We start from the raw sequence: 27,576 nt of genomic DNA on the forward strand, positions 1-27,576 counted from the left end.
ATTCCCCACAAAGTATGTATAAAAGTATTTATAAAATATATTAAGGTAAACTAGTTTTCCAGAGATAGGAAAAAATACGAACGATGATACGAGTTACAAACCTACTTATCTATATTTTACCGAATTATGTATTTAGAATAACATAGTCAATCCAGATTACAAAATTAGCAATAAATTTTTACTAATATTGATATTTTCTTTTCAATCTTGATTGAATAAAATGCATTCTGCAGTTTAAATAAGGATGGCAATTTTAATTTAAAGTCAGAAGTCCCCGTGTACTTGTGCAAGTATTAATTATAATAAAAAAAAACCCAAATTCAAAAGCGCAAAAATAACTATTACTAAATGCTTTTCTAAAAACCTCAAGTTTTACTGTTTTATACTAATACGGGTAACCCCATATTTGCCTTTTTTTTCAACAATTATGGCCTGAATGCGTGTTTTTTAAGCCAAAATCAAAATCCGTATTTGACAGTACACAGGCGTTTTTTCCTTAGTGTTAAGTGATTGGTCTGAATCATGATTAATGTGCTACCAGAGATATATATAACTCCGTATATACCCTCTATACTCTCTGGTGCTACTTAATAAAACGAAACTTTTAGTGAATGTGCAGAGAATATGTTACAAAACGAAATAATTTGTATGTAGGGTATGTGTATATAAGTAATAAATGATATGTACCAAAATACTTTGTACTTGCTTTGTACTCATACTACATACATACTCATACCATTTCGTGACCATTGTGTTGTTGTGTTACTTGTTGTTTTCTTTTATTTTTTGTCACGAATAAACGCTCTCTATTCTCTATACTATTCTATTCTAAAAATATTTTTGGTTGCAAAAAAAATACAACTGCTAACTGTCAAGCAAGTCAATCATATCATTGACTTGCTTGACAGTTCTGTCAATGTCTACTAACCTAACCTAAAACTCTTGAAGTAAGCAAGATATAAGTTTTGTTATATTTATTATTTTATTTACAAAAATAAAGCATGTTATATGAGGCATTTATGGCGGGTACCTGGGCATCGATTGGAAGTACCATAGGAAAATTAACAGGCACACCAAGTATTGTTGTAAGTCCCTAATGGAAAGCAATTCTGTACTTACACTTAATTAAATTTCACCTTTTCATGTTGTCAGCCTGTTTGTTTATATAAAAATCCCACAGACATCACAGACATAAAATTGTCGCGCTCAGTCATCTTCAATATTGCCTAGTTAGGTAGGTACCAGGTTAAGAAAACTCTTTATCATGGATTCGTTATTATCGACCTCCTAGCCTAGCCAGCCGGTGGTGGAGTGGTAGTAGGAGGTCCTGGGCTTGTATCCCAGTTCAGGTATATAATTGTATGTTTATCACAAAGTTGTCTATGTATCTAAGCATGTATTTATTATCTATATAAGTATGCATATCGGCACTTAGTACCCATTGTACAAGGCTTGCTTAGTTTGAGGGTTGATCTGTGTGAGATTATCCCCAAACATTTATTACTTAGGGGCTATTCATAAATTACGTCATTTCAAATTAGGGGGGGGGGGGTCTGGACATCGGATGACGGTAGCATGAAGTAGGAGGAAATGGGGCTTTTGAAGCATGATTTTTGGATGATTATAGGGGGCCGGGTCAAAAATCGTCAAAAATCGATGACGTAATTTATGGACAGCCCCTTACCATCATTAGCCTAGCCTAGATACCTACCTAGGTACCCAATAGTTACATCCATAATTACCTATTTAGATAGCTTCGATTAGAAATAAGGTTCGATTCCTATTAATTTATTAAGAGAAATAAATTATTAAAGAAAATAGTTTAACATGTGCATCCGCATACTCTCTGATAGTCGATCAGTACTACAAGCTCTACAAAGTTATACTCTCACTTCAGGGCTAATTTACGAATGTCACAAAGCTCTGTCAGAGGTATGTACCACCAATGGCGTAACTCTGCAGTGGATCAAAGGACACAGCAACTCACGAGGTAACGATGCAGCCGACATCCTGGCGAGAGGTGGCTCGGAACTCAAGGTGGCAGGACCTGAGCCAATCCTACCTCTGCCATATGCCTGGCTCCGGAACACGCTGCGACACAACACCAAGGTAAAACACCAACAATACTGGTCTAACCTAGGCACCTGCAGGCAGGCAAAGGAAGCCCTCCCGACACTCAACCCCAATCTGTCGCGGAGACTTCGACAGCTGAAGAGACCACAGCTCCGGCTTATAGCCGGGGCAATAACTGGACACGCCTCATTTAACAAGCACCTACTAACCCTACGTGTTACAGATAGCCCCCTCTGCAGAGCGTGCATGGAGGCAGAGGAGACAGCCGCCCACGTCATTCTTGAATGCCCAGGGGTGGCAAAATACCGGGCACAACACCTCGGCTCACCGGGGTCTCTCCCAGAAGTCGTCGGCAACGTCAAGGGTCTGCTAGGCTTCTTGGTAGAGTTGGGTTGGCAGGAATAGTGCCGCCAACCCAATACGCAAAATAGGCGCGATATTATGACGTCGAGTTGCGGAAACCAAGCCCGCGAAAACCTATAACCTATAACCTATAACATGTGCATATGAGTCAGCTTGTAACATCATAACTTCCGAAAGGAAGATTTATCATTTGACAGATGGGAAATGGTAATAAAATAATGTTTAAATCCAAAACCTTGATGCTCCACCACTCTATGAACTTTGCACATTAGCCAATATTTTTGTTTCTTTTCTTCTCTATCCTCCTAAGACCTACCATATAAAGCTAATTTTTTTTAATTTGAACCTAATTCTGTAAGTAAATTAGAACGAATTTCGCTTGTTTTAAAAAGCAATGAAACAAAAGAAATGCTACTTTATTTGGTTCATGAAAGGTTCAAATTAGGTTGCACGAATATGTACATTCTAATGTACATTTAGTCTCAGGTGGCTATTACAACACAACACACATGAACCCCCCTAATTCGAAAGCGTAGTTCTTGAACTTAATCAGATTTTTTTAAATGTAATTTATTCAATAATTGCGTATCAGGGCGACGGCTACGTGATATGGGCACTACTCTTAATCCTGATGGTATCGGTCAACACGTGGGGCTGCCGGTACTACCTGCGCTCCCTCGACGCTGCCGAAAACTCTGCAGCACCTACAGTCATCTCCGCCGCCTCCAGCTACGTGCTATCGGTATTCATTCACTCACTGAGTCTATACTAATGGTATCGGTCAACACATGGGTCCGGTACTACCTGCTATCTCAACACTGTCAACAACTCCGCGGCACCTACACCTCCGCCACAATCATTCATTCACTCGTTCATAGTTAACTGAGTGAGCGTTTTATTCCTGATGGGTATCAGTCAACAATCAACATCTACTTGTGGCTCTCTTGAAGCATGTTCTCTCTATATCAGCGGTCGGCAACCTTTTAGCAGCCAATTAAGGGCCACATAGAGTTAACGAAGTTGACGCGGGCCGCACTTTGGTAATATTTGTGACTTTAGCAGACATTGTCGTTTGTCAATATTACATACAAAATAACCAGGAAGGCTTGCGGGCCGCAACCGCTGCTGCTCTATATTATTATTCTTATTAAAACACGGCTAAGCTCTACGGGTTAATACTAGGGCTTCCAAATACCGGACTTCTTTCAATACCGGTATTAATACCGAAACTGTCTTCATCAATACCGGGATCCCGGGATCCCGGTATTTAGTATGAATCGCTTAAAATTTTTGAGTTTTATAAAAAAAGGCTCACTGTAACACCAGATATGTATATCCTTAGCTTAGGATATTAAACAATAATCGCCATCTGCAATAATTATTATTTCACCCTCCAGATTGGCAATCATTTTATCCGCCTTGTTGACTTCACCAGTCTCATTTTTAGTTCAACATAATGAACCAGCCATACTATAATTCCTTGCTCATTTCTTTCTACTTTTTGATATCATTTTAAAAACTAATAACATATCTCTTTATTCATATATTATATATATTACAAAAACATACCAAAATACAATAAATAAAAACAGGAACCATATAAAAGAACTAATGAGGAGGCACACTGAAAGGTTAGAACAGATGTCGTCTCGGTGATCCGTCATTGTTTACGATTTGTGACAAGCGTATGGTTGCGAATTATTTACTAATACTTGCGATTTATCAAGAAAAATTTATTCATTTATGACTGTACGGGAACTACAAACCAAGCTTCGAAGGAGAAATGCTACAGTTGGTGGTAAAAACTAAAAAGGCTGATTTGATACAAAGATAATCACTTAATATATTTCAGGTTATCTTGTGTATTTTACCGTTTATTCAAATTTTCGAAGGCTCACGTGCAGTTTTTCCTCTTATATTACAAGTGTTCGATCGAAAACAAACTTTGGTGTATACCTGGATCACCTGGGTGTACAAGAAGGCGTTTCATATACGCCCGCCCTACGACACAACAGATAGGTACACAAAGTCGTGATGCGTATGGAGTACAGTATGTGTAGCCAAGCCATTATATATGCCCTAAATTATGTACTATTTCATTAAAACTAAGCTACCTGTGTATTTACTCTTTCCCAAAATATTTATCTTCCTTTAAATGCAGCCTATACAAATGATACAAACGGTCTTTGCATATGCCTTAGTTTTTGATACTCAAAGCTTTTTCTCACCGTTTTATGCATATCGGGTCCTTGGGAAAAAAGGGAGATCCCATATTTCCACAATTGGTTCGCGGTAAGCCCTCAGACAGCAACAATGACAGTTTGCCTCTTCATTATATTAATATCATATCCTGAACATCAGAATTCATCACCAAATATTTATCTAACGCATATGCACAGATATTGTTTCAATTAAATGATCTTTAATAAAATGGGCAAGTAATGTTTAGCTAATTTTAATTGTAATATCTACGTTACAATATTATACCTAAGCCTTTTATAATAAAGGTAAGTGAACAGTGGACAAATACGGACACATATCACATATCTATAGAGAAACATGACATAACAGATTGATTATAGATTCCATTAACTATCGGCTTTCTATTTTTAGGTAGGACACATTATTTACTGTCCTTTTTCCTTAAATGATGTCACGCAACATACGACAGAGTTTATTGAAATGGTCGTTTTCATATAACTGCCTTCTGGCCTCCGTCCGTCGTCTGTATTTGACAAAGCGATGGACTACTACTTATCGTGATTGTAATCTCGTTCCAACCGCGGCTGAAATAAAGTAAAATGAGTAGTATCTCTAGCTAGACCATCTACTTACAATACTAGGTTATCATTCTTGCTGAACGACTCAACAGATAATTTTCTTACAAATATGTAGGTACCTACTGTACAGGCACCGGCACAATCTTATTAGTAGAGCCATAAACGCCATAAAAGACTGTCTTATATTTCATTCATTTTAACATATCATATAAGATATTATTGCTATAGATACCTTGCAACTTCTATCTTGGGCATACAATATATTACGCAAGAATTCGTTCGTAAGTATCCATCTGTCGGGGCCGGCCGAAGTAAGTGCCCAACGGCATGTGTGAATCCTATAAGATCCGAGATACACTACTTATTTTCTTCTACGTACTGAACAGCTCCAACGAGACAAGCCCCAACGTTATTGATTTAAAAGTTAGCCGTGTGGTTCTGACTTGCGGCCGAACTAATCTACGGGGACAAAACAGGCTCGTAAAAGTCCGCAATCTCTTCAAGACGCAGCAGGCCCGACCCGAGTCTAGGTAATATTAGTGAGGCTGGTTATATCAGATTGCATTCTTGCTGTATTTATGTTAGCTAATAGGGTACATTTATTTCGTTTTTACCTACATCATTTGTTTTGCATCTTGTTTATATATACCTACCTACTTACCGATAGTAGTACTAGTAGGTAACCCATCAGTAGGTAGGGGATGAGGACACTTGCTTCTAACAAAAAATTGCAATTTAAAACCTAACCTACCTATTTACAAAAAAGGCAGCTTTTTAAAACAATGTTTTTTGAAAGACCTATCCATACCACACCATGGGGTACTTACACACCAAAGTTAAGTAGCCTACAGTAGGTGTAGTATAAAAAATCCCACTTTCGTTTTAGGATTTATCACCAATTTGTCAGTACGAGTAATATGTAAAGGTACCTCACCAAACAGTATATTTTTAGTGCTAAGATTCTCTCGAGCTAAGCTATGGACGAACAGACACGTAGACGGACGGACACGAAATACGAGTTCTTTGTTGACTAAGAGACTTAAAACATCCAGCACATGCTAAGTTTAGTTGCTAATCTCTCCATTTTGTTTACAGGGCTTCATCGGGATATGTTTCTTCGGAGAGCTATCTTCTGTACGATGGTGGGCTGGCGCCCTGCTCATCGTTATGGGACTTGCGTTGGTCGCCCGCTCTACGCCAGAAGATACCAAAGGAAAGAAAGACGAATAACAATATAGGTAGGTATTATACTCGTACCATCTCACTGTAACAGATACCTGGCTACCACTCTTGGCTCATTCATGGTCTTGTCTACAAAGCTTATTATGTGTTATAACGTTGTCCACAGAGTTTCATCGGCATAATCATATGCCATTTCTGGTGGTGGACGGACGGTACTTATCGTTATAGAGTCTGTTCGGAATGTATTGGGCCCCATACATTCTATGACTCTTCTCTTTTCGAACAGACTAGGAGTGGGGCGGGCGCTGTGCCGGTCACATTTTTCAGACCGAAAGTCACCAAAAAAGGGAAGGAAGACAAATAACATTTTATGAGTCGTACTTAGATGGTTAAGTAAGTACATATAGTGTAAGATACCATTGTAGATATAGCTTTAGGTATTGTGTAAATATTGCACACTTATTGATTGTACCTGAAATAAAATAAGATACATACCTACTGGATATAAGATTATAGGTACATAACAAAGATACACAGTATTAATATCATATTTGTTATAATTTTTTAATTAAAATTGTGATCAATCGATGTTTGTTTTTATTTTGTAGCAGCAAAATACAATACATTCACAACCCGATGCACATTTGGGCATAAGTAAACGGTTCATCAATTACTACACGAGTTCCTGCGAGTCATTATCCAACCTAGCTTATTAGCGAAATGGGAATGACCTGTATAAACACAACAGAAAATTAGCTTTATCCATACGAATAGGTAGGTACCTACACCTACATACATTTATGCCGTATCATAAGTAGCTAATTTCGTATGATGATAACGTAATTACGTGAGATATACAACTATAGGTCTATACGTTGCGTATACGTTGCGTATAGACCTATAGTTGGTCAAACCAATTTGTCAGTCAGTAAGAACCAGGAAAACTATATTCACCCTTTTCTTTTGGGTCCTTGTACGTACTAGACTACTAGTGTAGGACAAAGATAGTATAAGAAAGTAGTAGTATGATTCTCTCTGTCTATGATTGAAATGAGACAGTCCTTTGACAAACTATACTTTATATACTTACTTACTTTATATACTTTATTTATTATCTGTGAGTGTGTGAAGGAGGGCAGTGAAGTGACATAACGCGATAACTTTACTGACGAGCGAAGGTCTTTAGAGACTAGGATCATATTCTGATTGTAATAACAGGATATGAATGTGATTTGCATTTGTTATAGATCCCTCTCAGTGTCAAAAGTGATATTTGTGATTGAAGAAATATGTCTTTAACACTTCTTCTTTCTAGTCGAATCCTCATGTCTGAGGGTCGTGACCACCATAAGTTGCTCTGCGCTGTAGTGCTCTCCATCCTGGCCGATTCATTGCCTTCCTTAAGGAACCCTGTAACCCCTCGCGTGTAACCTCTTGAATGGCGTTGAACCAGCGTGTGGGTATATATCCCTCCCTGTTTTCGATGGCCTTCAACAGGCCTAACTAGCACATCCTTTTCCAGGCTATCAAGTTCACGCGGGCCAAATGCCCAAAGAAGCCAAGCATTCTCCCACGGCAAATAGCAGAAAGACGAGTCTGGATCTTGAGCTCCTGCAGAATAGACACATTAGTGCGACGCGCTGTCCGGGATATGCCTAACATTTTGCGCCAACACCACATTTCAAACGCATCTTTTCTGGTTTTGGTCCGAGCTTTTAAAGTCCAAGTTTCTGAAGCATACAGAAATATGGAAAATACCAGTGTCCGCATGAGTCGTACTTTTTGCCGCGTTTGATGTTACGGTTTTTCCATATTTTCTCTAGTTGCTTAACTGCAGATTTGGCTATTTGTCCACGCCTCACAACACTATCATGTCCATAACCAAATCAAATTTATAACCTGTTATTATAATCACAATACGCCTCTAGGCCCCAGAGACAGCGTCGTTCCGCAGATAACAAAATATTGTGTTTGTTCAAGCCAGTAAGCTGCCGCTCTCAGCTTCAGTATCCGACGTATGGGCTTTTCAGATCTCATTCTATTTTATACTTTATATGTAGGAATACAATAAAGTATACTTTCGAGTGTCTGAGTGTTAGAGGGTAACAGGCCTATTCGGATTTCGAGATAATCACAAGATTTTGAGACGATTTAGAGATCAACTAGATCTACATTAGATATCGACTAGATGTGACTTGGATATCTTAGTCATAACTTGTCGAAATCGTTCAAGAGGTCCTCCAGAATCGCGGAAACGTCAAATTTGACATATCTATCTTACAAATATCTTTAAATTATCCGTATCGTAACTTGTTGAAGTCTAGTAGAAATCTAATTCATTTTCCGAATCGAGCCGTAAGTCAATACTACGAACCTCACGCTCACGAAGTAGACCAATAGTGGGACCGGATTTTTGCACTAAAAGTTTTGATAATTCTAAAGATGAAAAAGGGATACTTATCTGACATGGGACATATTTTTAAGCATATTTGTAAAATATGACGAAAAGATAGAACGAGCGTTAGATATAAATTAGGTATTTATATATTTTTAGTAATGATTTTTTAATATTGAATTAAAGTGCAATGTTTAAGTTCCATCGTTTATAATATGTATGACGCTTTATAATGTAAAATTATTAGAAATTTTTTTAACGTGCTTCTTAGTCAAACTACAAATTAGCTTATTATTTTGTCGATATTGAATTAAAGTTTAATAAATCCACAACAACATATCTAAATTCTTAAGTTAATAGGCAAGCTAAAAATTTAGAAGAATAAGATATATGCTTTAGAATTAATATGCGTTTTTTTGTCCTATAATATCTAATATTGAATTAGAGTCTGTAAAAATAAGTCTATTACTATAAAATAATATACGCAGCCATATTATGGAAAATAAGAAATTTCGGTGTGTAGCTTGCATTGTAATAGTAAAATATATTTAAAAAGGCGCGAAATTCATACATACGCCGCGCTGGTCCGTCAGTGTCGCCGGCGCGCCGCCCGAGAGCCTATCATAGCCTGCCTATACCTCGCCCCTCGCCTCGCCCCACCTCCCGCTCACAGCACTGTCTGTCTTTTCTTATCATTCATTTGTTTGTTTACTGTGGACATATATAAATTAGATGCGGACATTACGTGAAATTAAAGGGGTCCCTTTGTTTCCCATAAAGTTTTAAGTCATAATGTATTGTTTGTCATATAAGAACCTTCGGGCTCTCGAATTAAGGTTTATTTTTGAATGGCCTTAGTAGCAGTGTGATAGCGTTGACTCGGCTCGGAGAGTTGGCGAATTGGCGATTCATTCGCCGAGTTAGCGGATCGGATACCAAGTTATCAGTTAGTTTAGTGGCCGAGTTGATTAGGAAGAACATTTGAATTTTGAAATTGTAATAAAAATGTACATGATATTCACAACTATTTTTTACCATAGTTTGTCAAAGGACTGTCTCATTTCAAACATAGAGAGAATCATCATACTATCTTTGACTTACACTAGTACTAGCACCCAAAAGAAAAGGATGAATATAGTTTTTTGTTTTTATTTACTGACAAATTGGTTTGACCGATTATACCTATTTCTGGTTCCTATTGTCATGTCCTGTCCTATTCAACGTCAATATCATATTATGTATATTATAAACCAACTGCTCAATATTACACGTATACATATTGAATATACAATAAGGTAAGTGACCTCACCTATATACGGCCCACCTTAAATTAAAATGGTTTTTTTTTTAATAAACAGGATATTAAGTATGAAAAACTCACTCAAATAGGTGTCTTATTTATTGAAGTTTCTTCATTATACCAAAATAGTTATAAAAATATTACGATACTCTTGGAAAATATACCTTTTATAAAAGTCCTATTGTGGGCCTTATTGAACACTAGCAGGGTATTACTTAATCCCGCAAAAAATAATCACTTTGACAGTAGACAATAACAGATTTTATTGTTTTTAACTTAAGAGTTATACATATACAAATAACAATATTTGGTACTTCACAACAAGAGGATATTTATAATAAGTTAAAAATAATTCTTTTGGGCCTTATTAACTAAAGATATAAAAATTGTCTAGTTTACGCGAAAATAGTAGGTAACTAAAGTCACTAAACATAAATCTTTATTATTATTATGTTTTAACATCTGGGGGCACGGCAGTGCCCCCGCCAAGACGAGCAAAGCGCAAGGGCACTATCTACCTTTTCTCGAAGCGCTTCGTCGTTTTTTGGAAACCTCATAACTTGGGGTTGGATTATACTAGATAAACAAAGTTCTCGGACATATTAAGCATATCAATTGCATAGCTCTTATACTTTAGATTTTATTCATATCTAAAAACTTCGATTTCGTCACTGACTCACTCACTTGATGATTATCAATACCTTTAGGGTACTTCCTGAAGTCCTCTAAGAAGCTGAAATTTGATATGTAAGATAGTTTTAGTTCACAAACAACAAATAAATTCAAAAACTTGAATTTTTTAATCCCTAAGGGGATGATGAGGGGGTTTAATCTTGTATGGGGAATCAATAATCGCTGAACCGATTTAGTTGAAATTTGGTATGTAGATAGGTATTGTTATGGGGAAGGATATAGAATAGATTTCAACCTCAAAGTTTACCCTTACGGGGTGAAGGCAGATTTCAACCCCAAAGTTTACCCTTACGGGGTGAAGGGTTTATATGGGGAATCAGTAAGAAGTACATTGTGTAACAGATGCCCCCAGATACATATTTCAGGATTTTTAATAGTAAATCACCCCCAACCCTTTAAATTAGGGGATGGAAGATTATCATAAGCAACTTACAAAAAGAAGTGAAATCCCACCAAAAACATTTTGATGTAAAATGTTGCCCAGACGAAACCATAAGGCTCGCACTGTCAAAAAGTTATCAGATCCCTTGCCAAGCTTCTAACTCTACAAGCCCTAACTTCACTAGCTCTACACCTTAGTCAAAGTATGTGGCTCGGCCGTTTCGTTTCTACAAGAACTATTGTATGTATAATAAAAAAACCGCCCAAGTGCAAGTCGGACTCGCGTTCCAAGGGTTCCGTACATTACACAATTTTTAACAATATGTTTTTTTAGTGAAAAGTGAGTAAAATGTCTTTTAAAAACCCGTAGGGATCGGATCAAAAACTAAGTACTAAGTCCGACTCACGCCACAGATTATACAATAGTTCTTCCAAACAGATACTTATCTCTCAAACAAAACGCAAATACCTACCGTTTTGATACCTACACAAAAATACAATGGAGTGACCTTCAACGCGCCGCTCCCCGCACCGCGCGCACCGGCACAACGCTAGGGTTGCTGACGCTTAGAAATGATAAATAAATACCCACTTAAACAGCGGAGTGAAATAAAAGGAAAGCTAAATCTTAAATTATACCTAATATTCCGATTATGCTTTAGTGTTTGCGAAATAGTCATTTTAAAAGGTCATATGTCCCTGCAGTAACCGCAGTGTTTACGCCGTTTTATAAACCGCGCAATAATCCCAGCAAGAATTAGTTTTAAAACTTCGTGTAATTTAAAACCAGATAGAGATTAATGTTACATAGTAAAGAAAAATAATAGAAACCCCATGAATAAAGGTAATTAATTATAAGTTAACCAGAGCAAAAATGAGTAGGCACTTTCCGGTGTAAACTTACTGTCGTTAAAATAAACATTTACCAAAATAAATTAAAAATTTACTACCTATTTCAAATAGATAGATATCTAAATCTATACATTTGTCACACATGTTAAACATTACATGTTTAATTAAAGAAATTCAATAGTAGGTAGGTACCTACTACCCGCGCGATTCGAACTTTAAGATATCGCGCCGTTAGACATTCACTGGATATGAAACAGTAAAGATATGTGACGTTCCACGGCAAAAGGTACCTTATGGCGGCTGGCGCTTACGCTTATTATTATCGCCACTCCAATATTTAGTCGGGGCAATGGTACCTTTTGCCGTGGAACGCCACATATCTTTACTATTTCTTATCTAGTGCATCTCTAATTCATTTCCCGAATCCCGCCGTACGTGTAACTATCGTAAAAATTGACAGTGCGGCGCGCGGTGACGTGCGTACGTGAGCGCGTGTGGCAACCAACTGGCTTGCTTTTCTACCGTGAACGGGAGCAGATTCGAAGGTATTAATCCGAGCTCGCGCAGAGAGTTCCATAGGCCTGCTCACGCTTAGCTCCACATTTCTAATAGGTTTTCCTGACATCTATAGGTAAAGAGCTAATATGTGTATTTTTTCATAATAAAAAGACCCAGTAGTTTCGGAGATAAGGGTAATGTTAATATTTTGCCTGTTTTCTTAAATAACTTCTAAACAATTTATTTTAAAATTATGGAATAAATATATTTGAGATTCTAATTCTAAAATGAGCCCCTTCATTTGATGTATAACAAAGATATAGTTTTTTTCTTCTATTTATCATTCATCTCAAAACTGACCCCTTTATTTAAATTTATATTACATATTTACTTTACATGTATGTCTTTGGGTTATAGACAAATTTCAACTTATTAGTCCAGTAGTTTCGGAGCAAATAGGCTGTGACAGACGGACAGCCAGACACACGAGTGATCCTATAAGGGTTCAGTTTTATTCCTTTTGAGGTACGGAACCCTAAAAATAATGATTATAATAAGTTTTTCACCTTATGCCCATGTGGCGGTAGCAAAACAGCCAAGCCACATATTTTGACTAAGGTGTAGAGTTAGTGAAGGGGCTTGTAGAGTTTGAAGCTTGGCTCGACAAGAGATCTGATAACTTTTTAACAGTGCGAGTCTTAGGCTTATGGTTTCGTCTTAGCAACATTTTACATGAAAATGTTTTTGGTGGGTTAATTTTTTACAGTATAAATATTTATTCGTAACAGTTAGTATTATCTTTTAACATGATTTTTACTGTACATCTGGGCCCTATTTCACCAACGTGACAGGTGCGACATTTGTCGACATCACTGTTACTGACGTCACAGGCCTTTATAGGCTACGGTAACCGCTTACCATCAGACGAGCGGTGTGGTTGTTTGCCACCAACCAGTGTTGGGCGTAATTAATTACTCGTGTAATTTAATTAATAATTTAATTACATGTAATTAAAATGTTTGTAATTAAATTACATAAAATTTAATTACATGTAATTAATTTTTCTGTGTAATTTGCAATTGTGATTACATTAATTAGTAATTAAATTACTCAATTACTTTTCATTTACCTTTTTAATAATATGCAAATATGAACAAATTTACTTGTAGTAATTATAAAGAAAAACTTTTATGAATTCCATTATACGCTGGATAACGTTATAACATATTTTTTATCCCTGGAATCATACCTTTACAGGGTACTATGTGACAAACCACGTTGAATATGGCGGTCGGCGCTTACGTCGCGTAGCACCGCATTAGTATTGGGGCGCCGGTAATAATGACGTAAGCGCCGACCTAAGGTGCCTTTCGGGTTGGACTGTAGCAAAGGGGGGGCTGGGACTTGGACAATTGTCACAAGAAATACGACAGTTGTCACGAAATTCCGACACAGAACTCATTTACTGTCAAGAATTACCGAAAGTTCTTTGAAATCTTGTGTCAATTGTCATCATTATCATCATAAACATCACAAGAAAGATACCTGTTTTTTGCCGATATAATAAAGTTTTTTTTAAAATAATACAATGATAGTGACAAACAGGAATAAGGCCCGTCCGATGGTAAGCTATAACCGTCGCCCATGGATGCCTGTGACGTCAGCAACAATGAGACTTGTCGAATTGTCGCACCTGTCATGTTGGTGAAATAGGGCCCTGGTGCTTCATTACGACACCGGTGCTATAATAAGCACATTAAAACACTCCCTTTGGCCGTGTTTTAAAATTCGTCATTCGTTGCAAAATTTCTATATTTCGCACTTCTATCGTAAATAACTACCTATGTATTAATAAAAAAAGTTACCTATATAAGTAAGTAGTTACTGCCTTTAAAAAGTATAAATGTCTAAATGTTATTAGACTTTTTGATTCTTTAAAACGTCTTTAGGTCAATAAAGAAAGTGAAAAATTATTAGAGTTAGACCAAGAAAAGTCTGCACGCAGTGAAGGTGTTGTTTATAAGTCATAATTTCATAGAAGTTTCTTCAAATCGGCCTTATTAATGAGAGATTAAAAATATTCAAAATTATCTTAAAATATTTTAATCTATTATTTCATCTCATACGTTCAATAAGGCCCGGGACTGGACCTTTTTACCTGCACTGACAGTGGATCTTCTTAGCAACAAGTACAAATTCAGAATAATAGGGAGCAACTGCTATTTTTGAATGCTGGGCCTTGTTACCCGCCGGGCCTCATATGCCTGCACCTCACCTACCTTATTTATTTGTTTTACAAGGGGAAAATTTGTTGATTAATCGTGCTAATATTGATACCCAAACAAGCGAAACATTCTAAAATTGAACCACAAGCGTAGCGAGTGGTTCGTAAAGTTGAACCTCGAGCGTAGTGAAGGTTTCAAGGGACGAGGGTTAAATAAAATGTTCACTACATCAGCTCGTAAAGGCCCTCTTGATTGTTCGAAACGGATAAGAAGAGTGCCATTTAATTTGATGCAAATTTTGAGTTGTTTCCGTAGGTATACTCGTAAAGCTCAGTTGGTTGGTAAAATTGACTTTAAAATGATAAATATTGAATAACGTTAGTTTGAAATTGATTTAAATGATAAAGTAAATATTATCGGAGATATATATATCGGATATCGCTCTTAAACAAAAAATATATGTCGCTAGTCATTTATAACCTAAAAGCGCCAAATTACGCAAAATTATATTGAAATGACACCTGTCTATTGAATTTGAAGAATACTTTAACAAGGGTGGTTATCTGTATGACAATGCACCTAAAATAATTTTCAAATGTATCTATTATTTCTATACTTAACACGATAACGAATTCTACGTAAACCAAACCGCGGGCAATCCCTAGTACATATAGAAATAAATAAGTGTAGGTAAGTTTCCATTAGTGTACCTACTATTAACAATATAACTATTTACCATTGATAATAATTTTATAAACGTTTTGCGTATTTTTTACGGGCACCGCGCTAATCGCTAGCCCGCCACCGTCGATCGCTGCCTCCTGCCACGGCGCACAGCGCGGCGCGCGAAAACGCCGCGCGTTTGAAATGTAACTCAATATAAGCGCGGAATGCATACTTACGTATCAGTATTTAGTGTCGCCGTGATTTTATATTTCTAATATTTTGTGTGGGAACTAAGATCTTTATTATGACCGTGTAATATTAACTCTACAAACTTTAATTCAATATTGGCTATACTGCTTAACCAGAAATCAATATCTAGACAAGCACATTGTCTACATTTCTAAATTTTTACAAGTATACTAAGTTGATAGATAATATCGTAATTTTACAATATCAGCTACTTTAATTCTTTATTGACAAAGTAATTCGTGTTTTTACGTTCACCAGAAAGCAGCTGTTCCAGATTTCTAAAAACCGAATATTGTGAATAAATTAAAGTGTTATTGAACATGTTACAGTTTTTTGTAACTTTAATTTTATATTTACATAGTTATTTAGCAAAATTGAAATATTTAAATATGGCCGAACGCTCCACCTATAATTTTCTAATATTTTACATAAATGTTATTTAACATGCATGCAATAACATATCAAAAAAGAAAAAACTTTAATGTTATCAAAACCCATGTTTGTTCCACCGCTGGTCTAAAGCCAAGCGTGTTGGATTCGCATCGGAACGCGGAAGGACAATTCCAATTAAATTTATTGTAATTTGTTTGTCCCGAGAGCATGGGTTTTGTAATCTTGTATCAAACGAGGAATGTGTTTTGTTTTTTTGAAAGTTATTTTGCTGTTATGTATTTAACCCGTTACTCCTGAAAATATTTTATAAATTAAAGCATTTTTAAGGAAAAAATACCCGATCGATCTTTTTCGTTAACGTTAATTTATAAATGTTTATTTTTAAATTATGATATTACAGCAGTGTCCTGTTGACAACGGAATATCGGCACTACTTTGAAAAAAATCTCCTATCTCACACTGCTACTCAAAGTTGAAAGACAGTAACTCTGTTTGCGTCTAGATACGAAATTTTTCTTTTGATTGACAGAACAAGATACGAGTTTTTTTCTAAGTAGTGCCGATATCTACTTACATAATTATGTATATTATAACATTTATAACCCTAAGCTTTTGGTTGAAAACAATATATGTACCAATCTATCAGCTTCTAAATTAATTCCTTAAAGCCCCTCGTTACTGCATTATAAAAATACTTTGGTTTTATCAAGATGGATTTCTATGAAATGCCTACCTACTATGTTTAGTCTCTTTAAATAGAATAAAACCTATCTTCTCGGCAAGCTGTTCGGATAATGTTGGGATTTAGCTTTAGCAAGAGACTGCTGACACAGCCTCATGGGACCCGAATAGATTGGAGTTCCTTATAGTAGAAAGTATAGTGTCCTTACCAGAGGCGTATTTACAAATTTGGCGCCCCGGGCCATTTTGATTTGCCGCCCCCCTTCATCAAAAAAAACCTGCAACAAGTACCTTTGGGGTGTGAAATAAAAAAAAACTAAACATTTACCATTTACTCACATAGGCATTTACATTGTTTTCCTATGTACAAATTGGTTGACAAAATCATCAATAACGCTGTCGTAATTTAAAACGTTTGTCAGCTCAGCTTCTATATTAAGAAGAGCTAAGCTATTCAGGCGCTCTCCGCTGATAGTGGAACGTAGATATTTTTTTATTCTTTTGAGTGCAGAAAGGTGACGTCACTAATGTCACTATTCTAGATACAGATTTATATGGGCCGTTTTTGTCACTCAATGACGATGCGACCTCGTTATATTTGCCTGATCTGATCGGTGACCGGTGGGTACTGCTGGGTTTTGGCCATTGAGAATCAAGGTGAGATATGGCAGTCAGGCTGGATATAGCTAAGGAGTTCGGTCGGGTCTGGCATCGAGTCTGCTCGAGGGACTATATGTTATACAAATGGATCGCTAGCTTTCACATGAGCCGTATAGTAGACGGAAGCTGCTCCGATAGTGTGGACATTACCGCTGGCGTTGCACTAGGTTCTGTGCTGTCATTGCTGCATATCAATGATAATCATTGCTATGCAGACGACAGTAGTAGGGATGCGTATTACACAGGCCGTACCATTATCCCTCATTCTGTGGTGCTGGAAAGTCATGAAAAGTATTGTATTTGTACCTGATATCGAGAGCACTCTATCTGTACTGAGTTTCGGCATGGGATCGGAACAATTTAGTGAGATTCAATACCACGAAGACACAAGAACCGCCCGTATGTATATAGTCAGATGGGTAACAAATAATGTTAGGTACGTACGTGAAAACGCGAGCGTAGCGAGCGCGAAATTTTTTCGAGAAAATAGTAGGTACATTTTTAGGGTTTCGTACTTTAAAAGGAAAAAAACGGAACCCATATAAGATCACTTTGTTGTCCGTCCGGCCGTCTGTCTGTCTCAATATAAAGGGTCTTGACATGACAGAGGGCGGCAAAATCGACAAGGCTTGTTATTTAAATTTTACAAATAAATAGGGGAGCGACAAAATTCTGGTCGACCCTATCTGAACAGCTAATAAAATATTTTTTTGACCCAAATTTGCCGCCCCCTAAAATCTGCCGCCATAGGCTTCAGCCTACTCAGCCTAGTGGTAAATCCGGCACTGCGCCGTACTAATACTTCTTGAACGAAAATGTTGCTTAATTTAGGTACTTGTTGGTAGATATTTTTAGCAATTGGTGGGGTTTGAAGCGTTCGTTTGTTTATTAATTTAAATGTCAATTAAAATATAATAAAAAATATAGCTAAGTTTGATTATAAAAGGCGCCCAGAAAAAGCCGCAAGGGGGCGGCTTCGCCGCCCCCCTGCGGCCTGCCGCCCCGGGCCATGGCCCCCTTGGCCCTATGGTAAATACGCCCCTGGTCCTTACATGGCAGGATGAGACTAAGGGATTACTTTAGGATTATCAGTAGCTGATCCTAAGATAAATAGGTACCTACCTAATATAAATCGCGCAAATTTATTTAGGAATAGAAAAACGTATCTAGTATTGGGTTAAAAACGCGAAATAGATACTTACCCACAACCTGTCGCTAATAATTTCATGCGAGTAATGTGATTTTTTTACATCTTCGTCTAGTTTTATACATATATACATTTCAATTAGGTATCCGAATCTTACCCCGCCCTAGCTTAGTTTGTTTCTTGTTCGGCATGTTTACTTGGTTAAAATAGAAACGTGTAAGGTCAATATGGCTAATTCCGTCATAGGGACTATTCTGTCTACGAGCGTATATATCTTTGAATTTCAATCGTAGGAAAAAAACCAACGGGTTGCACTCCGGGAGTGACGGCAGAAGTGAAAACTCAATGACATTGTAACAGTTTTTCGATCAGGTCACGTGTCCGTCTTACGTCTTACGAATCTTACGGTCACATGACCTGTCGCGAGTTTAACATTTTTTCCCCATCACAAAAAGTACACAGCGCCGCTAAAGAAGTTTTCACTTCAAAAACATTTGCTTTTGATTGCTGAAACTAAAAGCAATCGCTGCTTTGTCGACGAAATTATCGTTGTTCGAGAAAAACGCTAGTGGACGGAATAGGCGGTAAATGACGGAATTAGCCACATTAACCTTAAGTAAGAGTTCAAGTAAATACTCATCTGTACCCATTTTTGTACGAAAACGGAGAAACAGCGGCAAAGGAACATCTTTTACTTGCAAATAGCCTGTTCAACGACGGCGTGCAAAGGGTCGATGCAATTGCCTTTTAAAATTAGGGAACCCTTAAAGATACCACAGTTCTAAATCGTTTCCCTTACGCCCTCGAAACCTTCTTTTGATGTTGAATAAAAATATAAGGCTTGCTGTGGCTTGAAGTGTTTGAAAATATATGTATAAATACCTACGGCATTTCTTTTTCTTGTGTTATTTTAAGCTTGGCAGAAAGTTATTTAATTTGATTTATTTGTAAAAAACAAGGCTCAAAAGGAGGTAGGACACGCTAATAAAATCAACGCAGGCTGTTAAAAGTAATAGGTACGAGTAAATTTTAGAACGCGTTAAGCCCGTAAAGATTTAAAAAGTAGAAAGAAATAATATTATTTAATATTATTTATTTTTTATTTATTATTTTTTTTTATTTACGGTCTGGGCTCCCACGGCCTCTCCTGCCGAAGGAGTGCCGGTCGTCTGTCCCGCCATGCCAGCCTCAACGATGTCATCCGTCGGGCCCTTGTCAGCGTGGGCGTGCCGGCCGCGTTAGAACCACCCGGCCTGGCGCGCGACGATGGCAAGAGGCCCGATGGCATTCCGCCACATCACTAAAGGCTGGCGGAGCGGCGGCAGAGGCTGAAGCCCTAAAGCGCCGCAAATATGCTGGTCTCTCTAACAACCACATATTTGCGGCGTTTGCGGTAGAGACCCTAGGGCCGTGGAGCAGCGACGCCCATATCCTCTTCCAGGAAATAAAAAAAAAAATACTGGAGACCTCGGGTGACCCTAGGGCTGGCTCATTCCTAGGTCAACGAGTAGGCATAGCCATCCAGCGGGGTAATGTAGCCAGCCTCATGGGCACCCTTCCGCAGGGCACAGACTTGGGGGACCTTTCATAGGCCTTTCATATTTTTTCTATTGTTGTTTAATTTTTAAGTAGGTTTATTTTAATGTTAGTTTAGTTTTGTAGGTAGTTTTAATTTTAGGTTACATTTACGTTATCTTCTCTGTTGTATTTGTTAATTAGACTTATCTTATTTACTTTTATTATTTGTTTTGGCCTTTTCCGATTTGATTCTAATACAATCGTTTAAGTACTTCCTTTAATATACTAAAATAAACCTAAGAATGAGTAAAACGAACTTAACAAATAAAATATTGCCCCCCACTCTGGTTGTCTCCCGGATCAAATGTGCCAAAAATACTGGCGGCATTACCCCGCTGAATGGCCAGTGATATTTGTTGGATAAGGAAAGAACCAGAGCGAGGGTCGCAGCCCCTATCCCTTAAGCGTCGCCCTATATCCTTAATAAAGGCTTTGGCCTCGGCACACCAAGGCCCCGCCGTCTCGACGGCAACCGGGACAAAATCGTACACCTGTTCAAGGTTCGCGTACTTGCTGTGCTTCAACCTAGCAGCAGTTTCAGCCGCTGCACCTGCCTTGTTTACCGTGCGCGTGAGATGAGTGGGAGCAAAAGTACTCACACACGTGGCATCCCAAAGCAAGCTGCGGCCCTTCGCCCAAGGAACAAGTGTAAGACCATCCGGTCTCTTGCCGTCCAAACGACTTAGGCCCTGGGGCTCCATGATACATGGGACGTTCGCCGACACCAAAGCTCGCCTTATTAATTCATTAATGGCACAGTGCCTAGGTATCCTACCCACACACCGCAAGCAGCTTAGCCCGTGGTGACCATCCGCCTCCACCATTGCCCCGCACTTACACTGATGTGGCTCGCACACCTTGCCCCCAATTCTCAGTGCTACCGCCATCCGTAACGTGTCATTATCAAGTAAGGTTCCCAAGTGTGGTGACGGCAAGGCATGCAACCATGCCCCGGACTCAGGTTCCCTAACAGCCTTTAGCCTGGCAACGTCCTTCCCTACAGCACTCTCCAATAGGCCCTTATGCCACTCACGGCACAGAATATCATCCCAAAGTCTTTGTGAAGAGGGGTTTTCTGGTCGTTCAACTCCTGCAAAGCGGCACGACCACTCGGAAAGAGCCTCCGTGAGAAATGTAATACAGATATTGCCACCATTTAAGGAGAGAATTCTAGTGGCAAGACCTGATGCCGCATGAGATGATGCTAGGAAAGCCACCAACCCGACGTCACGCATGCAACGTACCCCCAGACCCCCATACCGAACAGGAAGTGATGCCTGGCGCCACTGTGGTTCATATTAATTATTAAACGTAAAACTGTTTTTGAGGTATTATTTATACTACCTATCTAGTACAAATAGTTTCATTTTATCTTTAATCATATTTAGGCTGAAAATATTTAAATACCCTGGTTTTATAAAGCGGTAAATTTTGCGCGCGTGTTACGTCAAGACGACTAAACAGCCTGAACCTCCCTGCAGCGCACTATCGCACCGAGCGAGCTAGGGCTGCCCAGCTTCTAATCGATAATTTTAAGATGGTTCGCTTTCCATCCAAAAAAGAATTGCGTTATATTAAGTAATTACATAAATATGTACAGAAATCACGCAAAAAACGTTATTTTGGTATTGCATTGATAAAAAATAAAACGTTGTTTTGCGTGATTTCTGTATAAAACAAAGTTTTACTATCAATTTAGCGCAAATAAACATTTGAAAGATACAAGATACTTATTCATAAACAATGTCAATTTTGTTTGAATGCATAGAGTAGAAGCATAAATAATATTCTGAAAAAAATTATTTGAATTTGAATTCTAACTATAACACTAAATAAATTCATAAAATACAATGTCCACTTAACTACAACAAAATAAATCATTCATTAAATAAAGGAGAATATTTGCCATTATATATGGATGATAAAAACATAAAAGTATATAATTAGATCTAGTTTAGAATACAATTTAAATGAAACTAATAAAAACATGAATAAAAATAAAAGGAAAGAATTTGTGATTTCAAAAATCGTCAATATCATATAAACATTTGTCGAGCAAGTATTTTTTTAACCTATGACTAAAAATTGTATGATTAACGAGTCCCTTCAGCTCGATTGGCATTTTGTTGAATAGTAGACAGATGCGCATATATTTATGAAGTAATAGTGTGTAATTACTTAATATAACGCAATTATTTTTTGTATGGAAAGCGAACCACCTAATTCGTCTGATTCTTTTTTTTTATTGAGATACTTATGTTACCCGAATCCTGAAAGATCGCTGGACGATTAGTTTATTTTTGTCTGAAAAGGTACTTCATTGTTAGTTCTATAGGTATATCTTCTAATATTATATCGACCAGAGTCACCAAAAAAAATCCCAAGGAATTGAGAATAATCTTTAGAATTTTTTAAGTACGTTTAATAATAGGAAACTGTGTTCCAAACTGTCACAGAATCTTAATTTACCTTAATTTTTATAATTAAATATCACACGATAAGTTAAAAAATATTACAAGTTTTCTAAAGGTAGTATTTTTCACATAACTTGGGTACAGTGACTTGGTGACAGTTTTCATCTCAATACAATTTATGTGTATTAAACTAATAAATTGTATGTAAATTACAGCTGTCACTATAAGCTACGTGAAAAATATTTAATTATGCGTGCATAATGCCTACCTAATTACCCATACAGGATACACTTAACTTCATTTATAGGTACTATTTTTAAACAGATTGTGTAATAGCAAACTATATCTAATGCACTTATTATTTAAAAGGGTTATAAAATAAATATGTTTTACTACAGGTTTTTATTATTCACACGGCTTCAATTCAAACGCACTGCACTGTTCATCGCCAAGTATTTTGTCGATAGCCCACCCCTAGCGGGCTAATAGACGCAGTGACGCCACTGACGCCGGCACTGGCAGTGGCGCGCCGCCAGCCCTCCACGCCGCACGTCTCGGCTCCTCGAACTCGCGATACAGATCGATACTTGCACAGCCCTAGTATCTAGCTGGCCATTAACATGCCCACGTGCATAACTGACGTTTATAAGTTATAACCTGTGACCGAATATCGATATAATCGCGCGCGCGTCGACAATGTAGCCATAGTGACGCCTGTTGACAGATTGACATATTTACGATGCCGTCGATTTTATTAAAGTTTATTAAACGTTGAGTGTTGTTATTGTTATTATGACAATAAATTTGTTGGTTAATTAGGTGTTTGTTGCAACGAAGATGGGAAATGGAATGAATAAGGTGAGTTTGGCTATTTCCAATTCCAAGTTATCTTAGTTATCTCATTGTTTTTGACGTTGTTTATTTGCAAAGTTTTGTGAGAGGATGGGGTTACGTAAGGTCCGTGGGTGAGTTCGTAGCCGGCGTCCGTAGCATCCGCAGGCGTAGCGCGCTCGTAGCACATCGTAGCCGAATTTCGTAGATGTTGCACTATCTACGATTTTTTTTAAATTAAAGTGGATGTTTTGGGGATATTGTTCTTTTTCGACTTTCTGTAGGTGCGCATATGCATATTTATGATTATTTGATGACAATGAAAACATAAAACAACGGCTAAACTCTGATGTACGGAAATTCCTTACTAATTATTTCCGTTTTAATGCTTTAGACTATATATGTGAAACTCTATATCTACTTATGTGTAGATAGCACACAAGTGTTAGTTTGACTTTTTAATTATTCTATAGTTAGGTGCGAAAAACTTTAGGAACATATTTTTGAAATTAATATAAGTAGTTAGGTGATACATAGAAACGAAATACCAAAGGAAATTGGCTTTAATTAACTAGAAGTATGCATAAGATAATTAGACATATAGGATAGACATTAGGTTTCTAAAACACGTATGTCAATATCATAGACAATATGTAGAAGGCAAAAGGAGATTATATGTCATTCTCCCCCTCTATGATTTCTTCGTTCGGATCCAGGATGTAGTCGTTAAGATGTTGAGGCATCTTCTTAGACCTCGTAGATCTACGGAAGATCCGTGAAGGCGGAGCTTCTTGTGGTGGAGTACTGTAGATCTCTTGGTCATTATTAAGTGTACCTGCATCAACAGGATTTTCTTGTTCTTCGTCTAATGTGGGAATATCAGATCCTCCATCAGTAGCCGTTCCGTCGGGTATAGAGCCTTCATCATCCGATAAGGGAAGAGGCGCTAAGTGTCTGTTAGATACGGTAGACTCCTGGCCATTACGTCGTCGTACATACGAGTAGTTCGGATTACTGTGTAGTAACTCGACTTCTTCTACGTAGGGGTCTGTTTTCGATCGAACAAATTTCTTAAGTAAGACAGGTCCCGGAACGAGCCATGATGGAAGCGACTCGCCGACTGGTGTCCTCCTAGGGAAATTAAATAGCTTCTCGTGTGGAGTGGCATTTATCGAAGTGCAAAGGAGCGATCGTACGCAGTGGAGAGAAAGTTTCAAGACTTGTTCCCAGTTTTCGATGGGCAGGTTCTTCGATTTTAAGGACAACTGTATAGTTCGCCAGAGGGTGCCGTTAAGCTTTTCCACTTGCCCGTTACCCTGAGGGTTGTAGGGAGTAGTGCGAGAAGTGGCAATGTTACATTTCTTGAGGAAACTTTGTATTTCTTCCGACATGAAGCAGGATCCTCTGTCACTATGTATATATAAGGGCTGGCCATATTCGAAGAAAAGTTCTTTGAAGCACTTGATGACAGTCGCCGAAGATGTGTCAGGACATGCGTATGCGAAAGGGTAGCGTGAGAATTCATCAATTATTGTTAGAATATATTTGTTATTTGTGTTCGAAGGCAAAGGTCCTTTAAAATCTACATTCAAGCGTTCGAAGGGCGATAAAGCTTTAATCAAAGTGCCATTTGCTTTGGCAAAGCGTGGTTTGATTTCTGCGCATACGCGACATGAAGCAGTCATCTTTTTGACATCGTCTAAGTTGTATGGTAAATTCTTTAGCTTGATCCAGTGATACATTCTAGAAATCCCAGGGTGAGAAAGCGCATCGTGCAATTCGTATAGCTTATTATTGTTCATAAACGCGCAAACTCTTGAAAGAGCGTCAGCAGCAGTATTCTGAGCCCCTGGTCTGTAAATAATATCATACTTATAGCATGACAGTTCGAGCCTCCATCTTTCAATCTTGTCGTTTTTGATTTTGCTAGTATGATTTTGGTCGAAAATGTAGCTTACGGATTTCTGATCAGTGATAAGGATAAAATGTCTGTGAATAAGGTAGTGGCGCCATTTTCTAAGGCATTCGACGATAGCACAGGCTTCCTTTTCAACGGAAGCATGTTTACGCTCGCTGTCCGACAAAGTTCTCGAGAAGAACGCAACCGGTCGACCATTTTGTGATAATGTCGCGGCTAGAGCATAATCTGATGCATCAGTCTCCACCGTCAAGGTTTCTTTGTCGTCAATAGCAACCAATGCTGCCTTTTTAATATCAGATTTAAGAAGTTGAAAACTACGCTGTGCATTTACGTCTAAAGGGAAGTTGGAATTGTTAATCAAAGGTTGAATCTTTTCCGAAAAGTTATGAACCCATTTAGCGTAGTGAGCAAATAGCCCTAGAGCTCTCTTCAATTCTGCAGTATTGCGCGGTAACGGTAGTTTTATTAGAGGCTCCAGTCGGTCTTTATCTGGTTCAATAACGTTGTCCCTGACAGTGTATCCAAGGAGGCTGATGGAACTTTTGCTGAAATTACATTTTTGTTCGTTTAGTGTGAGATTGTACTTCTTAGCAGCGGCCATGAATTGTTGTAAGTTTTTATCGTGCTCTTCTTTGTTTTTACCGCAGACTGTGACGTCATCAAGATAAGTAAAGGTGCCTTGTAAATGTTCTTTTTCAATTATGTGTTCGAGAGTGCGTTGAAAAGCCGCAACTCCGTTAGTGACGCCAAATGGAATACGTTTAAATTGCCAGAGTTTACCACAAGCTTCAAATGCGGTATATATTTTCTCTCTTTCAAGTATAGGGACTTGATGGTATGCACTCTTCAAATCAATCTGGCTAAAGTGGTTGAATTTCGCTACTTTCGAAACTATCGACTCAATGTGAGGCAGAGGATACGCATCTAGATATGTGAACTTATTGATAGTTCTAGAGTAGTCGACGACCATTCTTTTTCGATGAGATCCACCTCCAGCAACTAGTACTTGAGCGCGCCAAGGAGAGACGCTTGGCTCGATAATCCCATCTTTTAAAAGTTTAGATATCTCGGCTTGAATAAATTCTTCATCATCTTTGTTGTGACGTCTAGATTTAATAGCGATGGGCGTAAGATCAGCAGATAAGTGCGTAAAGACAGATGCTGGCGGTACTGATGCTTCCATTACGCAAATATGTAAGGGTTCTCTGGTCCCTCCGAAATCGAGCTCGACTTTGGAGTGAGTTTTGAGTATGTCATGGCCGACGATGACGTCCGCGCATAGGTTGGTTACTATGCGTAGAAGGCGTTGCTTATATGTGTGATTATCTATTTGGAGCGTAGCAAAACAAATGCTTTCTACTTGTGACGTGTTGCTTAGAGATGCTAGATTAATCGTTTCTTTGTGCGGATATTGCTGTAATTTCATTAATTGTGCTATGTTTCTATCAATGTAGCTCTTGGAGCTCCCGGTGTCAATCAGAGCGTCGGCGCGAATGTCGTTGATAGTTATGGCGACCGTAGCTTTTCGTAGGCTCGACGGGCTTGCAGCAGAATATTCGGTTTCGTAGGAATCTTGAGATGGTAAGCTTCCGATGGAACTCGGAATGGCATTGCTCGTGGAGGGAGAGCCACGAGACCGGCAGACTGACGCAAAGTGTCCCTTCTTGGTACATAGTTGACAGTGAGCGTGGAAAGCAGGACACTTTATTCTTTGGTGTACCTTACCACCGCAAAAGAAACAACGCCGTATTGGTGGTTGAGGTACAGGGACAGCAGGGACAGCAGCATTGTGAGTATTTGTAGCTTCTTGTGAAGGCAGTACTGACAAGGCATTCAATGTACTTGGGATGTTAACACCCATAGTTTCGGAGTCCTTTTCGGCTGTTTCGAGGGTTACTGCCTGATTATAAGCTTCGTCCATTGATAGAGATGATTTTTCTAACAAACGTTCCCGTATTTTAGGCGACAGGATACCAGATATAAAGGCGTATCGTACAGCTTGTTCTTTATGTTCTTCAGCTGAGACGGACTTGAAATTGCACTTTTGCGCCAGAAGATGCAAGGCGCGGCAATATTCAGAAATACTTTCGTCTTGCTTTTGTTTTCTTGTCCCGAGGACGTGGCGAGCCAATATTTCATTTTGGGGTTTCACGTAGGCTTTGTCTAAGAGAGCAATAGCAGATTTATAGGTTTGACAGTCTTTGATGATGATGAAAATACTAGATGACAAATGGTTCGCTAGCAGTTTTAATTTTATATTATCCGTAGCATCGGTGGAAGTATGTTCGGTGAGA

The 27,576-nt window shown here is 38.2% G+C and overlaps 2 protein-coding genes and 1 long non-coding RNA gene across 4 annotated transcripts in view; all 3 read left to right on the plus strand.

Moving 5' to 3' along the window:
- LOC134795579 (uncharacterized) overlaps window positions 1-27,576 on the plus strand; it is a 265,880-nt gene that overhangs the window by 153,157 nt on the left and 85,147 nt on the right. The gene's annotated exons all lie outside the window — the stretch shown is intronic.
- LOC134795813 (uncharacterized) lies at window positions 931-6,842 on the plus strand. 2 transcript variants are annotated; one of them, XM_063767747.1, is made up of 4 exons: window positions 931-1,085; window positions 3,029-3,178; window positions 6,312-6,454; window positions 6,565-6,842. In XM_063767747.1, exons 1-3 carry the CDS (start codon window positions 1,002-1,004, stop codon window positions 6,444-6,446), a joined length of 369 nt encoding a protein of 122 aa, XP_063623817.1. In that variant the 5' UTR covers window positions 931-1,001; the 3' UTR covers window positions 6,447-6,454; window positions 6,565-6,842. The 2 variants fall into 2 exon arrangements, with proteins under 2 accessions (XP_063623817.1, XP_063623816.1); XM_063767746.1 differs by having other exon boundaries at window positions 6,312-6,448; window positions 6,563-6,646.
- The window catches only part of LOC134795573 (dual specificity protein phosphatase 22-like), an 85,979-nt gene continuing 81,451 nt past the window's right edge, over window positions 23,049-27,576 (plus strand). Inside the window, exon 1 of the mRNA XM_063767467.1 lies at window positions 23,049-23,388. Within this exon, the coding sequence (XP_063623537.1) occupies window positions 23,368-23,388 (21 nt within the window). The 5' untranslated portion in view covers window positions 23,049-23,367. The remainder of the gene's footprint in view (window positions 23,389-27,576) is intronic.

The sequence above is a fragment of the Cydia splendana genome, chromosome 12, assembly GCF_910591565.1.
Source record: "Cydia splendana chromosome 12, ilCydSple1.2, whole genome shotgun sequence".
NCBI lineage: Eukaryota > Metazoa > Arthropoda > Insecta > Lepidoptera > Tortricidae > Cydia > Cydia splendana.

Excerpts from the sequence above, each read along its gene's own strand:
- LOC134795813 (XM_063767747.1), top strand. The coding sequence starts at position 1,002 with ATGTTATATGAGGCATTTATGGCGGGTACCTGGGCATCGATTGGAAGT. Across the intron at positions 1,086-3,028 it reads CAGGCACACCAAGTATTGTT|GGCGACGGCTACGTGATATG; the intron begins GTAAGTCCCTAA and ends ATTGCGTATCAG. Across the intron at positions 3,179-6,311 it reads CCTCCAGCTACGTGCTATCG|GGCTTCATCGGGATATGTTT; the intron begins GTATTCATTCAC and ends TTTTGTTTACAG.